General features: G+C 46.9%; 1 protein-coding gene across 1 annotated transcript; it reads right to left on the reverse strand.

Annotated features, from left to right (window-relative positions):
* Positions 1-459: 459 nt before the first annotated feature.
* On the reverse strand, positions 460-18,465 carry LOC119158305. The gene is made up of 28 exons (XM_037410078.1): positions 18,390-18,465; positions 18,128-18,274; positions 17,295-17,459; positions 16,908-17,059; positions 16,511-16,679; positions 16,146-16,254; positions 15,470-15,615; positions 14,696-14,821; positions 14,101-14,280; positions 13,700-13,924; positions 13,063-13,189; positions 12,535-12,734; positions 11,856-12,068; positions 10,903-11,048; positions 10,224-10,351; positions 9,211-9,343; positions 8,753-8,885; positions 8,115-8,267; positions 7,590-7,716; positions 7,172-7,383; positions 6,246-6,408; positions 5,768-5,850; positions 4,834-4,994; positions 4,465-4,606; positions 3,927-4,114; positions 3,767-3,827; positions 3,123-3,260; positions 460-2,370 (listed from the first exon to the last, which is right to left on the reverse strand). The coding sequence occupies exons 1-28, from the start codon at positions 18,463-18,465 to the stop codon at positions 2,327-2,329; spliced, it is 4,047 nt and encodes a 1,348-aa protein (XP_037265975.1). The 3' UTR covers positions 460-2,326.
* Positions 18,466-19,683: the final 1,218 nt, after the last annotated feature.

Below are 19,683 nucleotides of genomic sequence, written 5' to 3' on the forward strand. Positions count from 1 at the left end.
GGAAGCTTGACAACAGTTTCACACTGGAAGACAGAGTCAGCAGAAACCACCCTGCTCGTTTCAGAAATCAGAGAGACACACAGAGCCATAACCCAAAGAGGTTCCTTTCCAGGGAACTCAGCCATGCCTTCCTTCTCACAGCCACAGCAGTGTGTGATGCTCTCCAAGGGAAGCTGAACTTTACACTGAATGTTGAAAAGGGCCCTTTCATTTTCTGTTGAGAGGCATGAGTCAAAGCAACCGAAGAAAAAACAACAGCCCTGTGACCCTTCTCCAAATTCCAAATTAAGTGACCCTGCACTTGATCATTCTTATCAGCAGTCTCAGGGAAATAGCACCTTTCTGAATGCGAGGGGACTTCACAGCTACTCCAGACAGCGCTGGACGTCCAGAAGATTCCATAGACCACTAGAAAAAGAGCTATCAACAGTAAATACTTCAGGAGCAGAACAAAACCACTGGTTGCACCACTCCTCTTTTTATTTGTTCTTTCCAAGTACCTATTAACAGAGCACAAATCGAAACGCTGTGTGAAAATCTGGTCTTTTCATTGATATTCTTTGGCTTTATGGGGAAAAAAAAAGAGACCCAAAATATTCTGAAACTGAATAATGTTTACTTATGACTAAAGTGTACTTGTTAAGAAAACCACAGTGGGATAACTGAAAGCTTCTAGCAAAAGTTCCATATGCATCTTAGTTTTGATTTAAAGCAAAAAAATGTTTCCATTGGAAAAATGTTACAATGAAAAAGCTGATAGATTTTATTTACTATTACCTTCCACCCTGCCTTTTACAAATATAACTTGGAACCACAATTTGCCACAGAGATAACTTTATCACCTGTCTGGGTACCATGTTTCCCTGTGGATATACAACAATCACTGAAGATGCTTACCTCCATGTAGTACTGTTACAAACATACCTGCTGATAATCTAAAAAAGAAAGCAATGAGGAGAGCAATGACAGTTTTTTCACTACTATGTTCTAGAACAGGCAATCACAGAGAGTAACCTGCAGGTGTTTTGTAGTGTTTGCCTGTAGGTTCCCATTGTCTGAAAGTCCCTTCAAAGTGTTAGTAAGCACCTAAATTCTCCCAAGGTGGAGCTGCAAAGGAGCCAGACCAAATCTTTTGTTTATGGGAGCAAGCTCAGAAAACACGGAACCACCAAAATGATGGTGGCAAAAGTCCTTGCAGTTCCTCTGGATCCAGAGACACCATTAGTGGAAGTAAAACTGAGAGCTTCTGTCTTGGCTCTTGGGCACTGAAGTCTCGCTCTCTTAATACTCACTATGGTTATGCAAAGGCAGAAGGTGCAGACACCGATTTGTGCCTAGGAACCATGAAGGAGTGGGTCCGCCGTTCACAGATAAGCAGTTCAGTAAACACTGCAGTGAGAAGAGAACGGGCTTTGCTGGTGGAAAGAGCTGGCTGAAGCCTACCTGTGGGGGTTGCCAAGGTACTGTGCTGGCTCACAGTCAAGAAATACTACGTTGCTGTACTCCACCTGGAACTAAGGAATACTGTGTAGGAAGAGATGGAGCAGGTGTTCCGATTCTGCTCCTGTTCCACAGAAGCATAGCCCTCTTCACAGCCAGGCTCTCTTGGCCTCATACAGACAGATCAAAAGAATAAGAACGGTAGGAAGGATGTTTTCATTTTAAAGATCAGGCTCCCAAAGCACTGGACACCAGCAGCTACACCATTCCCTGCAGTCACTGCTACTAGGAATAGTTTAAGTGTACTCTTTCCTCAAAGAAATGACATCTCTAGAGGTCTTCAAGGTCTCTGCCAGTAGATCTCACACAATATATTGAAAACATGCAGAAGCAATGGAGAGATGCTGGCCAAGGGCTAGAAGTATGGCTCTAGCCATACCCATGGCCTCACATATTTTCTGCTTTACTGACTTAACAATGAAAACTATACAATTAGTAAACAATGTCAAGAACCTCAGCTTCCTTCTCAAGTCTACAAATTATTAATAATCGAAGGCAAGTGTGAAAGTATTTCAATCAGATTAAGCAAACGGAATATGGACTATTCATTATGTAAGTGACCAAGCACATCTCTAACTAAACACACATCTATTCTGATACTTCAGGTACGGCAACTCTGTCCACAGACACGCACATTCTCCAATAATCCACCTTCAGCCATTGCCAAGGATAAACTAGGTTCCTCAAGGAAATGAGCTGGTGGCTATTTCACTTCACAAAAGATGAAATACTTCTGCTTCTGGTCTCTTCAATCCTCTGAGCAATGCAGCTCCTCTTCATTTCCAGCAGAGTTTCATCCCTCTTTGTGGCCCAAGAATCCAGCAGCTCAGAAGAGGGCTGAGCTCCCCATGCTTGTTTGATGTTTGCTGTCTGTTACAGAAATCCAAAACAAAAGCAGAGTGCAAATTCAGTGGACAGCACTGAGGAACTGCTATGCCACCACTAAGGCAACCTAGTCCAATGGGCAAAAAACCATAACAGGATCTACCGCCAGCACTCTGCACTGGCTCCAGAGTACGTGGCAAGCTGCACAGTGCATGTCACTCGCATATTCAGGCCTTTGCAGAGCTCACTGTATCTGAATTTCAAAATAATGCAAAGGATCCACCCATAATTACACCAAACCCACACCATTAATAAAGGCAAACTCTAAGCATCAGTCTAAAAATTCAGCAGCAGCTTGAGGAAAGCGTTCAGTTCAGAAGACACACTGCTTATTTTAACTCTTTGTTTATTTACAGCTATCAACCAGTACACATGAAGAGAACAGATGCCTTATTCCTTTGCTGGTAAACTGCTTGGTAAGATCACAGATCTTGGCTACATTGCAACATTTTCCCTGGAAACCTGTTATGATGAACAGAAAAGCTCTTACAAATGGATTAATAAGAAGCAAAAATCCTCTAAGTACCTGCTGAGAGAAAGAAGGAAACAAGCCTACACCTGTGAATTAGTTATGTACTTTGGTCTGCTTATTGGCCTTCTGCTGACTTCTTTTCAATGACCTGCATGTATGTTTTACACCAAGGAGGAGAGACAACGTATCTCCATCCCATTTTGTAATCTTATTTCCTATCCACTATAGGGAAACAGAAACCACCATACAGACTAAGATTTGTTACCTGGATTAACAAGGTCTGAAGGTTGCTGCAGGTTCACCAAAGCTTGCTTGATCTCACACAGAGTCTTGGCAAGGGGGGAAGCTGCTATCAGGCCCTCCACCTCCAACTCAGCCAGATAAGCCAACTGGAGATCGAAACCTGAAGGAAACAGGGAGGCACTTCTACTCCTCAAGTAAGTAGAGGCTCCTCATGGCTGAATGACTGCAATATACATGCTGCCATGAGCAAATACTCTATTGAGCACAGGGAACGTCTACCCAGAGGCTGTGAGGATCACAGAACTGATGGTACAGAGTTTTCCTGAGCTCCCCATAGTCGTGTTTAGTAAGTATAATGACACTCAATCTCTTCTTTACAGGCAGTCACTCAATATATGTGTAAAGGGTCTGTGGGGACAAAAGCTCCTTGACTTCACTCTTACAGAGGGACAGAGGAGGCAGAAGTGACTTTCCCCTTACTGGAGAAATTTTGTTGTCCTCAGCAGAAAGTTAAGTAAGAAATCACATAAATGGGAAAAGTAATTATACATTTGCTCTGTTAACAAACATACATATCCACTCTTAACCTAGACTTCATGGAATCAGCCTTCTACTATGATCTCTGAAAACCACCCGTGGCACCCACAACTAAGTCACTGCCCTTACCATGTTCTTCATGTCCAGGGAAGCTGAAGAAAGCGTCTTTCCTACTGAAAAGCTCACGATCCTGTGGGACAGAAAGGGCCCAACTGTTAAAATAAATGGGCAAGTGGAAAAACTAGCAAAAAGGTGAGAGATGGCCCAACAACAGACACCTGCAACTCACCTGCCCTTCCACTACTTCTGGTTTACTTTCACTGGCCAGGCTGTCCAGCGAGGATACAACTGCCACCGCCTCCTGCCCGTGGACCTTTAGCTCCATCGCTTGTTTCACAGCTACGTTCTTACACGGAGCATTCCCAAGAAGCATTTCCAGAGCTTTCATTAATTCTGTTGCCTCTTGCCATGGAGCACCTAATGAACCCGACAAGCAATTTAAAAGGCCTTCTACAGAACCACATGAAGAATGATATCTCCAGAGCAAAACCAAGGGCAGGAACCTTTCTTTGGAAATTCCACAAGACAGCTCCAAGACACCTCGTGCTGTAACACTTCCAGATAACCGTGCTTACCCTTTCCTAAGCTGACAGATCTGTCTTCCCGTTGAGCTCACCCGACAGTCTGTCAGCCCTTACAGAACGACACCACCACTGGAAGACATGATCTTGTGGGATCTCGTCTCATGTATGAGCCATGCCTTGTTTTCAACTGGTCCGCTGATGCCACCCTTACACATCACTCCTCTCTTGACCTGGTTCTCTCACCTGCCACGAAGTCGTTGCTACAGTGTTGATCGCATTGTTCGGCACCCACTGCTGCCCGGCTGCTGTCTGCATTTTTACACTCACAAATCCTTCGCTCAACAAAGATTTTCAGGCCTTCAGAGTCCTGTGCTTGCACCATGTCCTGATTACAGAAAGCAGCAGTATTAGACTCTGCAAGCCTCACAATCCACCTATTCCACATTTTGCCTTTCCTATCAAAACAGAGATTAGCGTAGTTATTTTATGCCAAAGTAAGGTACCGAAAGGATTAAGAGCTATCCCTCAGTAAACTGCCACATCAGGGAAACCACTTATCTTACAAATTACAGTTCCAAGACTCCCTTCCCTCAACTGTTCCTTCACACTGACCACAAGACTTTGAATCTGCTGGCTGATTCCATTGTAAAATGCCAACACATCCATCCTGTGCTTTGCCAGCTGAGATGCCAGATGCAAATTCTGATCTTCCAGCTTATCGTACAGGGTGCGAACACTGAAATCCTCCAGAACCCTCAGTGCAGAACGCTCTTCTGAAACACAAGGTAAGGCTCACACTTAATCACTGGCCACAACTCTATCATACTTTATTTTCCAGAGGGGGGCACTGCCTATCCATAGGAGGCAACAGCATTTTGTGTTCTGTGAAGGAGGAAAACGGATGAGGCAAGAGATGTAAGAGGTCTCGTTCCTGCGTGAGGGGGAGGATGACAGAGCGTTACTATCGACTCCTAACTTGTCCAGTAAACTGTCAGGATGCTACTTCCCTGTAAGCTGTTCTCAGCATCACTAGATGGTGCCATCTGCTGGGCTCTGGACCTGCTGTACCCTGTGAACATCCCGAAATTCCCAAGATGAGGTCACCCCCAGAAGGCGAACAAGCACCAAGAGTCATGTGCCTTCAGAGAACTGAATGACCAACAGAACCCAAGGAAGTATTTTTAAAGATCTTTATTTTCTTCACTAGTTATCTGAACCCGCTGTTGTTTTAAAGGACTTTCCAGGGCTGGCCACTTACCCTCCTAACTCTTAAAGGAGACAACGCCAACCCATTCCAATGACAGGAGGTTACACTCCCCAACTAAAGAGATCAAATAAACCTAGGACAGAAGTTTGGGGTGTGTGGTGCAAATGTGCACAAACAGGAGAGTGCTCAGTAGGCAAAGCGCCAGTGTTTGCATGCAGATTTCGAGGTATCAAAACGAGGTATCAAAATCTCATACTTGACAGTTAAACAGAAGACAACAGAATGGGGAATAAGTGGGAAGAAACCAGTGGGACACCTGGAGTTGGCACAGCACTTCACCTGCATTATGCGCAGCTCCCTTCTCTCCAAAGTCAGCATCCTCTCCAGAACCATGAGGACCAACAGTTTGATAGAACCGAAGGCTAGAGGAAATGACAAAGAGGCTGAAGAGCATCTCATTCTTCTCAGTAACATCAGATACCACAGCATCATCAGCCTAGTTCAAGCAGAAGGATAGGGTTCTTGTCTAGATTTTGAAGTCAAAACATGCAGAGGAAACCTAGGCCAGGTAATTCAGGCAATAATTGTTGTGCAGATGACAACAGAGCTGTCATACACTGCAGTGAAAGAGAGCTGGAATATTGCTGGGGAATTCCTGGGTAATCCCAAGAAACTGCTTGTGCAGCTAGAAACTCAGCATACTGTAAAGCTGGCAAGAAGTCCAGCATCGGGGAATGAGAGATTCAGGAACTGCAACAGGACATACTTTTGTACTATCAAGGTCTGAGCTCCAGATACCCACACAAGGGCGGTTTACCTGTCTTTAAGGAGGATGTACTCTGGTGGGATGTGCGGCTCGCCCAGGCTCCTCCATCGTGGCTTCCAGCTCTTCAGGGGGCTAATGATTGGGACAGCAGGCTGCAGCACTATAGCCAGGGTTGTCAGCACCACAATTAGGAAGCCCAGAACAAAGAGGACCACTGAGGAAGCCAAGAGTGATGGCAAGAAGTAAGAAACACAGGCAACTATGTGCATCAGCAACACGGTCTCCCTTTTACACTTCACTGAACAGCCTCCCTCCCCCACAAAACCAACATTTAGCAACTTTCGTATTCATTACGTGGGCTTCTGCTTCTCGCCTTGTTGATCCAGTGCACACAGGCAACGAGGCAAAAAGTTTTCAGCATTACCAGCTGAAGGGGACAGAACCAAGGATCATGCTTGCAAGTCACACTTTCATTTCTCTTTGCTTTAGCGTCCTCCCACTGATGGACAAGGGACTGGTGTGTACACAGCGCTTACACAGAGGTATGGCCTTGAGGAAAGACCTTAACTGCCCTTGTGTTTAGCTTTTAGTGAACTTTTAAACTATATTGAAATTAAATGCATCATTTATCACGGAAACACAGTGGCACTTTCTGCTTTCAAGCCAGGGAAAACAAAACCCTCAATTACTTGAATTCTTCAAGCAGGGTGTGGGGAAAAACACAACTGCTTCTTTCCTTTCTCCTTGCTTCAGCTCCTACACAGGCAGGTTCTTGGCTAGAGAGCAGTGAACTTTCAGGAAGAGAAGCTTTACTGGAAAAAGGGCTTAAAACTGACAAAGGCAGTGGTTTTATGGTATTTCAAAAAACCCACAACTAAACAACACCCAACCAAAATACTTGTTTTAACAACACCCAAAGAGGTACCAGAAAGGTCATGGCTAAGCATCAAGGTTCAAGGTCAGTGTTTTGGCTGTACCTGTGACAGCAGCCCAGTTAGGAGCCAAGTTCAGATTCTGTTGCTTCAAAACCCCACGTCTGGCCAGCTGGAACAGGGAAGAGGGCTGGAAGGACACATCTCTGGGGTCACAGCCCACATTTGCTTCATTCACAGTCACAATCAGAAAGTGTTCCTGAATGGTCTTATCCCTGAAAACATAAGTCCCAGACTCCAGGAAAACATGGGCAAACCTAAAAGGGAGAAGTAAGGAAGGCACTGGCTGATCCAAGCCTCCCTTAGCCTCCAGCCAGGATGACTGTTAAATACATGCACTTGAACACACTGAACTCTGGCGTCTTCACACACTGCTCAGTGCCAAGGACCTACTGATTTCATGAAAGACTCAGTCTTAAATCCTGCCCGTAACACATGCACTATTAATCACAGCAGATATTACCAGGAGATGTTGAGGTGAGTCTCCTGGATAAGGTGGTCTAGCCTTCGGAAGGGTCCAAAATCCCAGCCTGGGTTGTTGTTATATAGATGCTGCTTCTGATAAACAGGGTAATGGCTGGAGGAACGACCTGGGAACAGTTCAGCAGAGCGTCAGCAGCTCTGACCCACAGCAATTAGGATAGCTGACAGCGGTCTGGCAAAGAACTACATAACTGCATTTCTTTACAAGGGCCGTGCAGTGTCAACTCATTTGCATGATGCATTACTGCCCAACAAAGACTTAGCTTTCCAACAGAGAGCAAACTTCACCTCTACTCTACAGAAATCCAGTCAAAAAGTAAAAAAATACACCAGGTAAGTCAATGGCAGAGCCTAAACTAAAGTTCTGGAATCCCCTGAAGGCGAGAGAGACAGGGAGGTGAAGGAATGTGCTCATACATGCAGTACTATGAAATGCGGAGTCGTTGCTCTAAACAGGTCTGGACACATATCTGTGAAGAGCGCACACAGATCCAGCAACACTCACTGTGGGAATTGATGCTAAGCTGGAAAAGGATCGTGTCTCCTGCTTCCAAACATACTACTGGGTTAGGAACAAGGGGCAAGGCATGGATATCTTTGGAGGAAGTCCTCTGGACTCGACGGCCTTTCTGCAGCAACTGATCTGATGAAAAATCTCCTGCCACAGGCAACAGATGAAAAAAGAATTAATTCTGCAAAATGATCAGCATGTGAAAACACCTAACCCTTGGCAATGAAGAACTATTTACTTCATATCTGTGGGCAGTTACTGCTCACAAAGCCAAATTCTGCTCTCAGTCACACTCCATAAATGAGGAGCAACTGGAATTGGGAGCCACCACACACTTGCCAACAGATTTGCCACCAAATGGAGTTTCCTTCTAGTTCCTTGGAAGGCCAAAATCACCCTACAATTTTATTTGACCTGTTCCCAGGGAGCTAACCAGGCAGCCAGCATAGGTCCCCATTGTTTACTCCCAGAGAGAACAAGATCTCTCCCTACTTTGTAGACAGCTCTGAGTGTCTGACAATAAATTCCCTCTGTGCCAACTTGCTGGCCACTTGCTGTGCCAGCTTGAAAGGAAATGAATGGCTTAGTCTGGCTGGAGCTTCAGTTCCCTCTCAGGGGCTCTCAAGCCTTACCAGTGAGAAATGCATCCAGAACATCGGTGTTGGAGACAATGAAACCCAGCACCCCAGTGGGACAAAACAGAACTAAATGCACCCGCTGGCTTTTCTGCACATGTTCATCTGGGCCCAGGACGTTTGCCACTTCCTATTAAAAGCAGAGGGGAACATTGATCACTGTCAACCCTGGAGTCTGACCCTGGCTTGTGATCAGCCTTATCTTCAGTTGTACAAGACTGCTCTAGTGAGGTTTTCTTCTCCACCATTCAGAAACCGACATTTCTCAGTAGTGCACCAACCTGCTGCCTAGTCAGTACCCTGGGTAAGGAGACACACTGAGCCTCTCCCCTCTGCTCACAGCTTTGTACCCTTCTGTAATCCCAGCCCCCAGGAGTCCCTTTACCTAACCATAATCTGTAAGGGCCCTCTCCAGACCCGCACGCTGAGAAAGCATTCCCCTACTCCACGCTTACCCGCACTTCTCCTTCATTCATCCTCAGAAGCAGCTCTCTATTGATGCCAAATCCCAAGGTGATCTGTGGGGCTTTCAGCAAACACAGCTGGTCACAGAGCTCCTCAGCAGAGACATACTGCTTGCAGTGACATCTACAAAGTGGACAGAAGGTCTTGATGATTTATGATCCTTGAGCAAACAGCTACATCATCCTGATGGTCAGGCTAGCCACAGTGTCTTACGGTCTACACAATGAGCGGGCCTACTCTGTGTCCATGGAAAACAGGATAAAGCAAACTCACAGCCCATCTCGTCTAGTTCTGTGTCTGCTATTCAATGCATGTGAAAGGTCAAAATGCAACACCCACTCTCCAACAGACCTCTGTTGGTGTGCAACAGAGATCAGCTTCAGCCCTGTAACAGAGCATCATGCACCCCTCCCTAAAGTTCTGCTTTGAGAAAACGGTTGAAAGAAACAGTGTAATTTTAACACACTAGATTTCTATGTAATCCATGCCAGAAGGAGATTTTTCAATACAGAAGTTCATTCACAAAGAGAAAAAAGTAGTATCCTACGGCAAGAACTAGCTTCAGTGACTTAGCATTAATGTGGGGAAAGGAGGGAAATGACAACCGAGGATTGATTTTCCCAGTTCTGGTCTACATCTAACAGCGCGACCATCCACTGTATGGGGGCTCAACCTGAGGCAGGTGGAGAAGGCCTGCCTCAGAAAACTGCGAGCTGTGTCCACCCTCCCCTTGTCACTCAGTGCTCATTCTGGTGTCTCCACCCAGGCTTACAAAATCCCTAGGTAACGCCAAAAACACAGGCGTGCTCTCCAGGTAGAGGAACGAGGCCAATGAATGCAGACTGAAGGCCAGTATTTCCACAGAAAGGAACTCCAGCAACGGAAAGTTTCTCAGAAACACCTCCCACAGCCCTACCCTGAAATGACCTCATGGGATCCATAACTCAGGCAGTCAGAACTAATTGTGAAGTGCTTCTTAATGAGAGGCTAGCCTGAGACTTACATGCCCAGCTCTGCATTAATCTCTCCACCTGCAGGCCCACAAGAAGGAGAGCAGTCATATCGCTCAGGAAAAACGCACTGGCGCGTAGATGCCAGACGGACCTCTCCAGGAGCACAGAGCTCATCCACCTGGAAGAACAACACCCATCCAATGTGTGAAACCAGACAAGCTCTGGCACTTCGAGATGCAGCATCCCTAAAATTCTCTTCCTCCCCCACCCACACTGCTGACATTCAACGTAAAGGTAATCCAGCAAGGGTCATGAAAAGACAACGTGAGAAGCAAAGAAGGAAGATCACAACCATTTCCCTTCCCATCCAAATTCCTCAAGCAGGTCTGATGAAGAACTCCATCATAACAATATAGAAGCTTACATTCCTGCATCTGTAATCAAACACACTGCGCTGCTCCCCACTGCCCTAGCACAGAAGTATCCTTTGCCTCCATCCTTTCTGAGTTTATCCTCCCAAGATTCCAGTAAAGATAAATGCCATTATCCTACAAGGAATGGTCAGGAATCTCAAACAAACCAGCTAAAAGACTTGCTCATGTCTGCAGCAGCCCAGAGAGGGGAACGTGGATTGCATGCACACACTCAGACAGGGCTTACCTAAAGCATTGAATTACCCTCCCTCTCCTGCATTTCACGCAACTGTTTTGTTTTGAAGTCAAATTTCACCTGAGGTTGGCAGTCCTGATCGCTGTTGCTGTCAGGGTCTTTCTTGCCTCTCTCATCATAGTAAACGTAACCTGCCCGGCAGATACAGGAGGCATCTGACTGCTGGAAAGCCCGGTTCAGCCCACGGCAGGTACAGCTGGTAGCACCTTAGAGAAGAGGCTGGATTTAGAGTGGTAATCTGGGTAGGAAATACAGTTTGTAAAAACCTGTGCTCTCTGAAAAGGAACAGTTCCTGTGTTGAAAGGTCTTTGACCAAATCATGCTGCTTGTTTTAGTGGCACTCCTGGAGGCTGCTACCCCACTAGCACAGCAGAGCTGAGCCAACAGGAAAGCCAGCTGGAGCCAGCCTGGCTTTTGCTCCACCAGCACAATCATTAGCCCATTTCCTGAGGTGTCCATTTAACAGAAGATGCAGAAAGGCCCAGCTGGTCATTTGCAGCAGCAGCATTTTGACAAGCACTCCATTAATTTGTACATTAAGCCACCAGATAGGGTAAGGACCCAATCAATCAAAGCTGCCAAGTTTTCCAGTTTTCCCACCTTCTCCCACTTCATCATGGCTCAAAATGGACACGGTTCAGTACCCAATTTTGGCTCAAAAGCACATCTACACTTAACGCAAGCTCCCCAGTTCAGGGCAAAAGTACTCTTGGTGACACTCTGCTGTTTTCAAAGCAATGATAGAGCAAGAATCAGTAGGGCTGCTCATCCCTTCCTTCCTTGAAGGAGATCAAATCCCCTTGGCTAACAGAGTGTAAGGAAAAAAAAAATCCTCCTGGCTGGGACAGAGGAAGAACAGTCAGGCATTGGTGGCACATACAGCATCATGAGGATATCAGGGCTTGTGGTCCACCGTAAAACCACGTGGCGGGGGATCACATTTCTAGGTGATTTCCTTTTTAGCCTTTCCCTTAACAGTGATGAAAGTTTCACTCACACACAGCAAAACTCACCAGGCTGAGAGGAAGACGAGCTGCCACAGGGGAAGCAGGCAGCCTGAGCAGGAAGGTGATTGAAGGTGCCAGCAGGACAGGCCTGGCAATCCTCTATACGCTTTGCGAAGCTGCTGCTCCCATGGGTCCCCGGGGGACAGGGCAGAGGGGCAGATGCCAGGGGAGGGCAGTAATGGCCACTGGGGCAAGGTTTCTTGTGGTAATTCTCGCTGCCTAGAGAAAGTGGTGGGCTTTCAGACACAGACACTGCTCATGGACCCAAGCAAGTAAAGCTATTGTAAAGCTATTCCTCTTGCATCCTAACTCAGCAGGTTGCAAGCAGCAATGACTGTCACACAGCAAAATGTAGAACCCTTAGGTTTACTTTTTACTTCTGGTAATATATTAACTCTGGGCCTCTCAGCTAAGCCACGAAATTAGAGAAAACAGGGCTTGCAAGGGCCTGAGAGGTCACCCTCTGAGAGACAGGACACCCATATCCAACCGACTCCTGACCCATTTCTCTATACCCTCAACCTACACACAACCTGCCACGACAAATGCTCCACAAACTGATGTGACAGCCCACACCAGGGATTTATAACCGCTAAGGATTAAGAGGTTTGCCCACACAGACCTCGAAACTCTGTGATTACAATTTAAGCTGCTTGCCCCACTCCTCCACAGCAGCTCCATTTACCTTGTGGGCAGATGAAGCCTGCTGGGCAGGGCTGACAGGGTGCCGTGATGAGAGTGTCACTGCGATAGGTGCCTGCATCACAGATTCTGCAGAACTTCTCAAATGAATCCCTTGGACCAGGCAAGCCGAGGGCCATATACCCGCCTTCACAAGACAGTGGATGGGCACTGCCTGGGGGGCAGTAGTGGGGAAATACACACCTGGAAGGCAAAACAAGGCAGGAAGAGGGAAGAAAGTCTTTGAAAATATTTTGATTTCTGGATTCAATGACCAGTGCAAACTGAGGGCAAAATTAAAAATGGTTCTCATCTGGTTCCAGGCTCAAACTAACTACTAGAAATCACAATCTATTCAGTCTTAGCAGGCACCAAATCCGTCACTGTAATTACAAAGATACCTTTGCTTTTGCCCAATGCACAGCCACCATGGTTGAAGCATTAACTCAGGTTTTATCACAGGCCCATTTCAAAATATTCAAGAATTTTTAGAAACTTAAAGCTGGCTGCACCAAACATGCTAGGTACTCACAGCTGCTCAGGGCTATTGTATGTCGACGATCCTTCAGGACAGTAATAGCCAGCAGGGCACACTGAAGGCACGGCTGTGCGAGTATCACAGTATCGGCCAGGCCTGCAAGGTTTTGGATTTACTGAACCTGGTGGAAAAAAGGGGAAACAGTGATTGATCACGTGACATTCCCAGAACAGGAGATTATGCACTGGGGAGACAGTGAGCAAGAGGACTTTAATATGTGTGACTGCCCATAAACACTGCACTCTTCCTCATGCTCACAAAAGGGCACAGGTCTGTTGGGAACCAGTTTGCTATTTAGCATGAAATGCTGACACCTGAATGCCCAGCCCTGGGCGATGAAAGGTACCTGCTCCTTCTTCAGGCCCAGACCACCTCCTCTGTGAACCTCAGCTGAACGAGCAGGAAGGGAGGGCTGAAGAACTGGAGATGGGAATTCAAAGGCCCAAAGCCAGGAAAAGAATTCAGGGTAATAAATCCACTTCTAAAGCTACTCCATCAGTGACCATTATCCTGGGAGGGCTGCTGCAAGAATAGGACTGTAGTCACTGCTAAACACCTGCTGTGCACTGTCAGCCATCTAGACTCAGAAATAGCTGCAAATAGAGAAAATGAAGGAGCATGGCCATGTCACCTGCTGGGCATTCATAGCCAGGTTCACAAGGCACCCCTTGGGTGTTAGGCAGCCCTGTCTGTGCTGGATCCGGGCAATAGTATCCAGGTGAGCAGGGATCACACTCTTCCAATGATTTTGCACCAGGCTGGATCCTGGAAGTGCCAGCTGGACAAAGGAAAACATCTCCTTTACCAGGGCACCAGTATCCAGGGGGGCAGGGATAATCCTCAAACCTGGTCAGACCTGTTAGGAAGAGAAAGGAATGAAGAAAGGGAGGCTGAATGGCTAGGAGGGGTTCTAGAAAAGGGGTTTTACCTCTCTGTGAACATCAGTTACTTCCCCCTTTCCCTGTCTCATCTTAAGGAATTCTGTAATGAGCTCTAGAGGTAGGAAAAGGCTGGCTTTCACCTGGCACTTACCCGATAAAGGGCAGTGATAGCCTGGAGGACATGGCTGGCAATCTGCCAGGCTCTGAGCCCCTGGGTGCTTGCGGTAAGTTTGTGGTGGGCATTTCTGAGGTACCAGAAGACTGCTGTGGTCGCTGCTGTTGCCTCCCAAGCAATAGTGTCCTGATGGACATGGATATGCTTCCGAATCCCCTAACAAGCAGAAAGCAGGGCTTTAAGAAGTCATTTCTTCATCGTTAATTGAAACCCCTTTCTTCTGTGTCCTCCCTGGGTCCTTTCTAAACTACTGCATGTATGTGTACAATCCACCTCCACAATCCAAGTACCACTTCTGACAGATGGCACACAGGGATATTTGGAGACTTGTTGTGATTTCAGGCTCTCCTACATTTCCAGTGTTTGCTGGAACAGCACATTATATTAACCATGTTAAATGTCTCCTCTGCAGATACTTGAACGCTTCGCTAGAGAGTGTGTCCTGCTGTGAGGGCTGTTCCACCATACAGTATCTAGTTTCAAAGCTAGTCTCACCAGACTCAGGGATACATACAACTCTTGAAAAGCAGCTGCCATGCCCTCTCCTCACTGTTTACGCCCAGGTTCTAACCTGCTTTGCACCAGTGGCCCGGTGGACAGGGCAGGCAATCTTCTCTCTTCACAGCCCCTGGAACATCTCTAATAGTATTGGCAGGACATGGTATAGGTACCTCAGATCCTTCCAGGCAGTAGAAACCTACAGAAATGGGTGAGAAAAAAAAAAGAGATGAAAGTAAAACATAAAAGTCCTCCAATGGCAAAAATGAATCAGCAAGAGCCTCCTGTTGCTGTAGAATGAACATCTGTACCCAGCTGTTGGGATGCTGCTGGGCATATGGAGCACCAAACCAGCGCCTTCAAACTCTTCTGGACTAGAATGTAGCACCAAAAATTAAAGGTGGCCTTTTTGGTCAGGTGTAGAGGAATGAAGGCAGTGGGCTGATGAGCATTGATAACATGCAGCTGTGGCCTTGCCTCAGAGGCAGTGGGCTGATTGACATGGACGATGTGCAGGTGTAGCTTGTTCCTGCTAAATGGTTAAATAGCCCTGAGGATGGGGGGGGGGTGTCAGGTGGAGGAGGAGCAGGGTGGTCTGACCTCTGGAGGAAGGAGATACAGCACAGATGGTAGAATCTGACCAACGGTAAAGCCTTGTTGCAGCCTGCTAGTTTGTGCTGCAACAGTCAGGCGCACCTCTTTGTTCAGAAGACATAAACACAGAAGAAACCAATGACAACTTCAAACAAGGCATCACAATATATTACGCAAGAAAACAGATGCTCTCCAGTTGGTTAGCAGCAAGTCAATATTCTATATTTTCAACACTACTGAGATTCTTGCTTACCTGCAGGACACAGCCCTGCACACACCTGACCCCAGCGGCACCCTGCCAGGAGGCTCCAGGAAAAGCTGTGGCCCTGTGGAGTAGATTGAGAGCTCCCAGCAAGGCAGAAGTATCCAGCAGCACACTTCCCCTCCAGCTGTCCACGCCTGGAGCAAGGACAGTAGGAATTTACACACTGCTAATGAGACTGTGCAGAAACAGAACAAGTATTGATGCAATGAGCTCTGTGAAGTCTGCAACAAAAAATAAGAGTTTTTTTACACTGATATGAGAGAGATAACAGACACAGGTTTTCCACTTATAAAAACATGCAGATGACTAGAGTGAGCCAGGCACTCTAGTTCAAATTCCATGAACATGGGAAAATTGCTTTAAATGAAATTGTGGATGACTTTACTAGGCTGGACTTTCTGAATTACTTCCGTGTTTTCACCAATGCTACCTACTATCTCTTTCAGATGCTTCTTTGTACCACAACAATGTCCGACTGCTTTGGGATGCCTCCCCAAAATTCACAGATCCAACACCTCTGTACTCAAAAACTGTGTCTAAGCTTATATTTCTTTTCTTTGAATGAGAGATCTGGTAAAGAAGCTGGGAGGGACTTAGCATTGACTTAACAGCACAAAAAAAGGATGACAAACTGCTTAAGACAAGGCGAAAAAATGCAAGATACCTGCAGTAGTGACCAGGCAAGCAAGGCAGGCATTCCTTCTCATTCCAGAGGCCAGTCATATTTACAGGAGTGAAGGTGCCTTCAGGACACGTGAAAGGAACCCATGTGCCTGAAAGGGAGACCACAGAGACAATAAAGAGTCCTAGAAAGACTGTTGTGATTTGGCAGGACTCTAGAACTGTGTCAGAGTATAACAAATGACTCCCAGAAAAGCAAGGCGGCAACTATGCCATGCTTGCTCATTGCCACCTCCTCATCACCTGGCCTACAGGAAGACACACATTAGGTTTGTACAAGTCTGGGATCACAGTGAGGCACACGACATTTGAATCCTTGGCATAGCTGGTATGCAAGTTTCAGTGAACCTGTAGGACAGTAAGAGTGTGGTGGGCAGCGCTTGGGATCTCCTGACACCAGCTCCTGGCAGTAGAATCCTCTCTGGCATGGAATGCAGGATGCAGAGCCCCTGGCCGGCTGGTATTCCCCAGCAGGGCATGGCGTTGGGTGGGCTGCTCCTGACCAGCAGAAATGACCCTGGCAGTGGCACAGAAGGAAGAGGATTGCTAGGAGATGATAAGCAAACTTGAGAGTCTGTGTAAAGGGTGAATCCCAGAATTAGCAAAGCCTAGGGCAACATTCTTTGTGGATATAATCAAGATTTCAATCAGGGGCGTGTGTGACCCTTTGCCACTGGAAAAGTAACACCTCTTGCCCAGAGCTGGGACCCACCTCTTTCAATGCCCAACCATCACTAAGCAGTACCTTCGGGCAGAGGAATGCTGTGGGGCTGATGGAGCTGAAGTTTGCTGGGCAGTAAAAGCCCTCAGCACAAGGTCCCGTTGGAGAACTCAAACCAATGCTAGCACAGAAAGACCCAGGATAGCATGGCACACAGCTCTCTGGGGAGGTACCACCTGAGGAGGAAACCAAAAGTCAAGGCCAATGAGAGAGAGAGAGGAAAATACACTCAGTACAGTCAGAGCATCATCAGCATTTATTTGAATTGCCTCTTGCTGGCACCATCAGGCCTGGCTGAGCATACCGATACCCTTCGGTGACCCAGGGGCACCCCCTCACCATGGCTGCCAGCAATGAAGATCCCCATCACTGCGGACCACAGGAGAAACCTGTGGGTGAAGTCACACTCACCTGTGGCATTGTTCAGGGTCCCAATGGGGCAGGCAACTGGGAAGTGAGTGCCCTCTGGACAGTAGTGCCCTGGTGGGCAGGGCCCACTGAGTGGGAACGCAGGTGTCCCATGCGGAATGGCATCAGTGGCTCCTCCTTCACAGTAGTACCCAGCTGCACACAGACCTGCCATGACAGAACAGACAGGGTGGCAATTGCTAGCCCATGGCACTGTGGTCGGTGAAAAGGCACATCCCCAAACCCTCAGAAGCAGGCAGATACCTCAGAGAAGCTGAAGCCCGTCCTTGTCCTGTTTTATCACCGCTGATATCCTAGGCTTTTCACCTTTGGTTTGCCTTCCCTTCTTCCCATCAATCTTTGGCCTCTATCATTTCATTTCTTTACCTGCACTGACCTCATCCAGCATTTGCTTACCTTCTGACTTCTTTAACTCGTTCCCCGTGTTTTGTTTTCTATGGAAAGAGTTCTGCCTCTCTTTTCATGTGGCCAACCTTTGCATTTTGGCTCAGTGACTCTCTGCTTAAACAGGAGGGGAGGATTTAGGAGGACAGAAAGAACAGCAATAAAGGGGTTAAAAGCAAAGAAAGAGAAAGCAAAAAAAAATGTAGAGAGAGAAGGAAACTGATGCAGTAACATAGAAGTAACATCCAAACCAAATGCTCAGTTAAAAGAATGAAACAAAGAAATGACTGATAGGTAGAGACGTAGGGTAAAAGGGTATCCTCCAATAGCCTTTACTACCTCTTTACACTGAGTTTTCTACTGCCCTGCATCCTTCAGCCTTGAATCTCCAGCCCCTCCGTTATGGGTGGTCTGTCATTAACCAAACTCACCATCAGGTTCCCAGTTAGCATCTCCTCTGCAGTACCTCCCCACTGGGCACAGCTTGCAGGCAGTGGGGGCCAATGCCCCCTCCAAGGTGTTCAGTGTCCCCTCGGGGCATGGCATGGGGACAGCAGTCTGAACGGGGCAATAGTAACCTGTACATTGAAAGAGGTGAATGAGACACTACTCAAAAAAAAAAAAACAAAAACAAAAAAAAAACACAGAAGGAGAAAGAGAGGGGAACACCGAGCTTGCTCTAACAGCAAATACCCCAACCCCTGGAGCGAACCACTGCTATGGCTCGGCCAGAAGGAGTGGTGTAGGCATCTGTCATACCTCTTCCCATTTGCGTGGTAAGGGTTTTGCTGCACACATGTACCGCTCACCTCTGGGGCAGCCGAGTGGCTCCACAGTGGCAGCATTGCTGCAGGCCATCCCAGCCGGGCAGGGGAGGCAGGCACCGGCCCCAGGCACAGGGCTGAACGTGCCAGGTTCACAGGGCAGTTCTAGCCCAGTGCCCACAGGACAGTAGAAGCCACTGGGACATCTGTATCCACGAATCCCATCAGAAGGGCAGGGAGCAGAGTTTCCTTCCAAGCAAACATACCTGTAGAGAGAGAATTCCAACCTGAAACAATAAGCTCACAGCACTGTTCGGAGCCAATAGGTGGGGGAGGCACTAACTGAGAACCAAGGGACAGCATATTAAGAAACACCCCTTGAAAATGCAGTTTTATTTCAGTTTTGTTAACAACGTCCCCCCCGCACCCGAAATTTAGCGCCCACTTTAAAATTCTGGCAGAAGGCTTTTCTGCACTAAGCTCACTGAAAAGTGTTCTCATTCTGGAAGGAAAAGCCTTTGAAAACTGAAAGTTTTTTACTTCAAAGTACAGGGCCCAAGCGTTCAGTTCCTGCTCTCTTTGCTTAGCCTCCTTTTATCCCCAGTCCTCTTGTAGGCCTCTGCTTTAATGTCATCACTGACTCTTCCCTTTACCACCTCCTTCCCACGCTCTCACAACAAATAAAGATGAACTATAAAAGCTATGATGGCTCATAAGAGCTAAGCAACAAGGAAATGAGAGTCATGATCCCATCGTAAGCTGCAGACAGGGATTCAAAGGATGTCGTTTCTGATGAAGAAACAATTCCTAGTCCTTAAGGCAAACAACTCTGTGCAAAAGGAACAGCACTGAACAACAGAACAGCAAAGCTGAGGTTTTTTGCCCAGAAGCAAGACCTGTCTAGACGGAACAGCAGGCTACGAGAAGTGATGGATGCTACATGGTAGAGGTATTGAAAAGCAACCTGGGCAAGGCAGAAATTGTAGCCTGTTGGAGGGCAAGAACGTCACAGATTTTGGAAGTCCAGGCTCATTTATAATCATGTAATATTCATTACCATGCAGCCTAGAAAACCTTAATCAATACTGTTACAGCCAGGCTGTAACATCTTTCTAGGGTTAAAGGAATTTTTGGAAAGGCTTAAAATTTGACTGGGATGTGGCAACTCTCTCTTATTCCTAAGCAGTCTATTTCTGTGGCTAATTATTTTTAGTCATTCCAAA

The sequence above is a fragment of the Falco rusticolus genome, chromosome 16 (genome assembly GCF_015220075.1).
Source record: "Falco rusticolus isolate bFalRus1 chromosome 16, bFalRus1.pri, whole genome shotgun sequence".
Taxonomy (NCBI): Eukaryota; Metazoa; Chordata; class Aves; order Falconiformes; family Falconidae; genus Falco; species Falco rusticolus.

Excerpts from the sequence above, each read along its gene's own strand:
- LOC119158305 (XM_037410078.1), bottom strand. The coding sequence starts at position 18,465 with ATGGGAAGAGGTATGACAGATGCCTACACCACTCCTTCTGGCCGAGCC. Across the intron at positions 12,069-12,534 it reads AGGCTTCATCTGCCCACAAG|GCAGCGAGAATTACCACAAG; the intron begins GTAAATGGAGCT and ends CACTTTCTCTAG. Across the intron at positions 8,886-9,210 it reads TGAATGAAGGAGAAGTGCGG|GAAGTGGCAAACGTCCTGGG; the intron begins GTAAGCGTGGAG and ends TGCTTTTAATAG.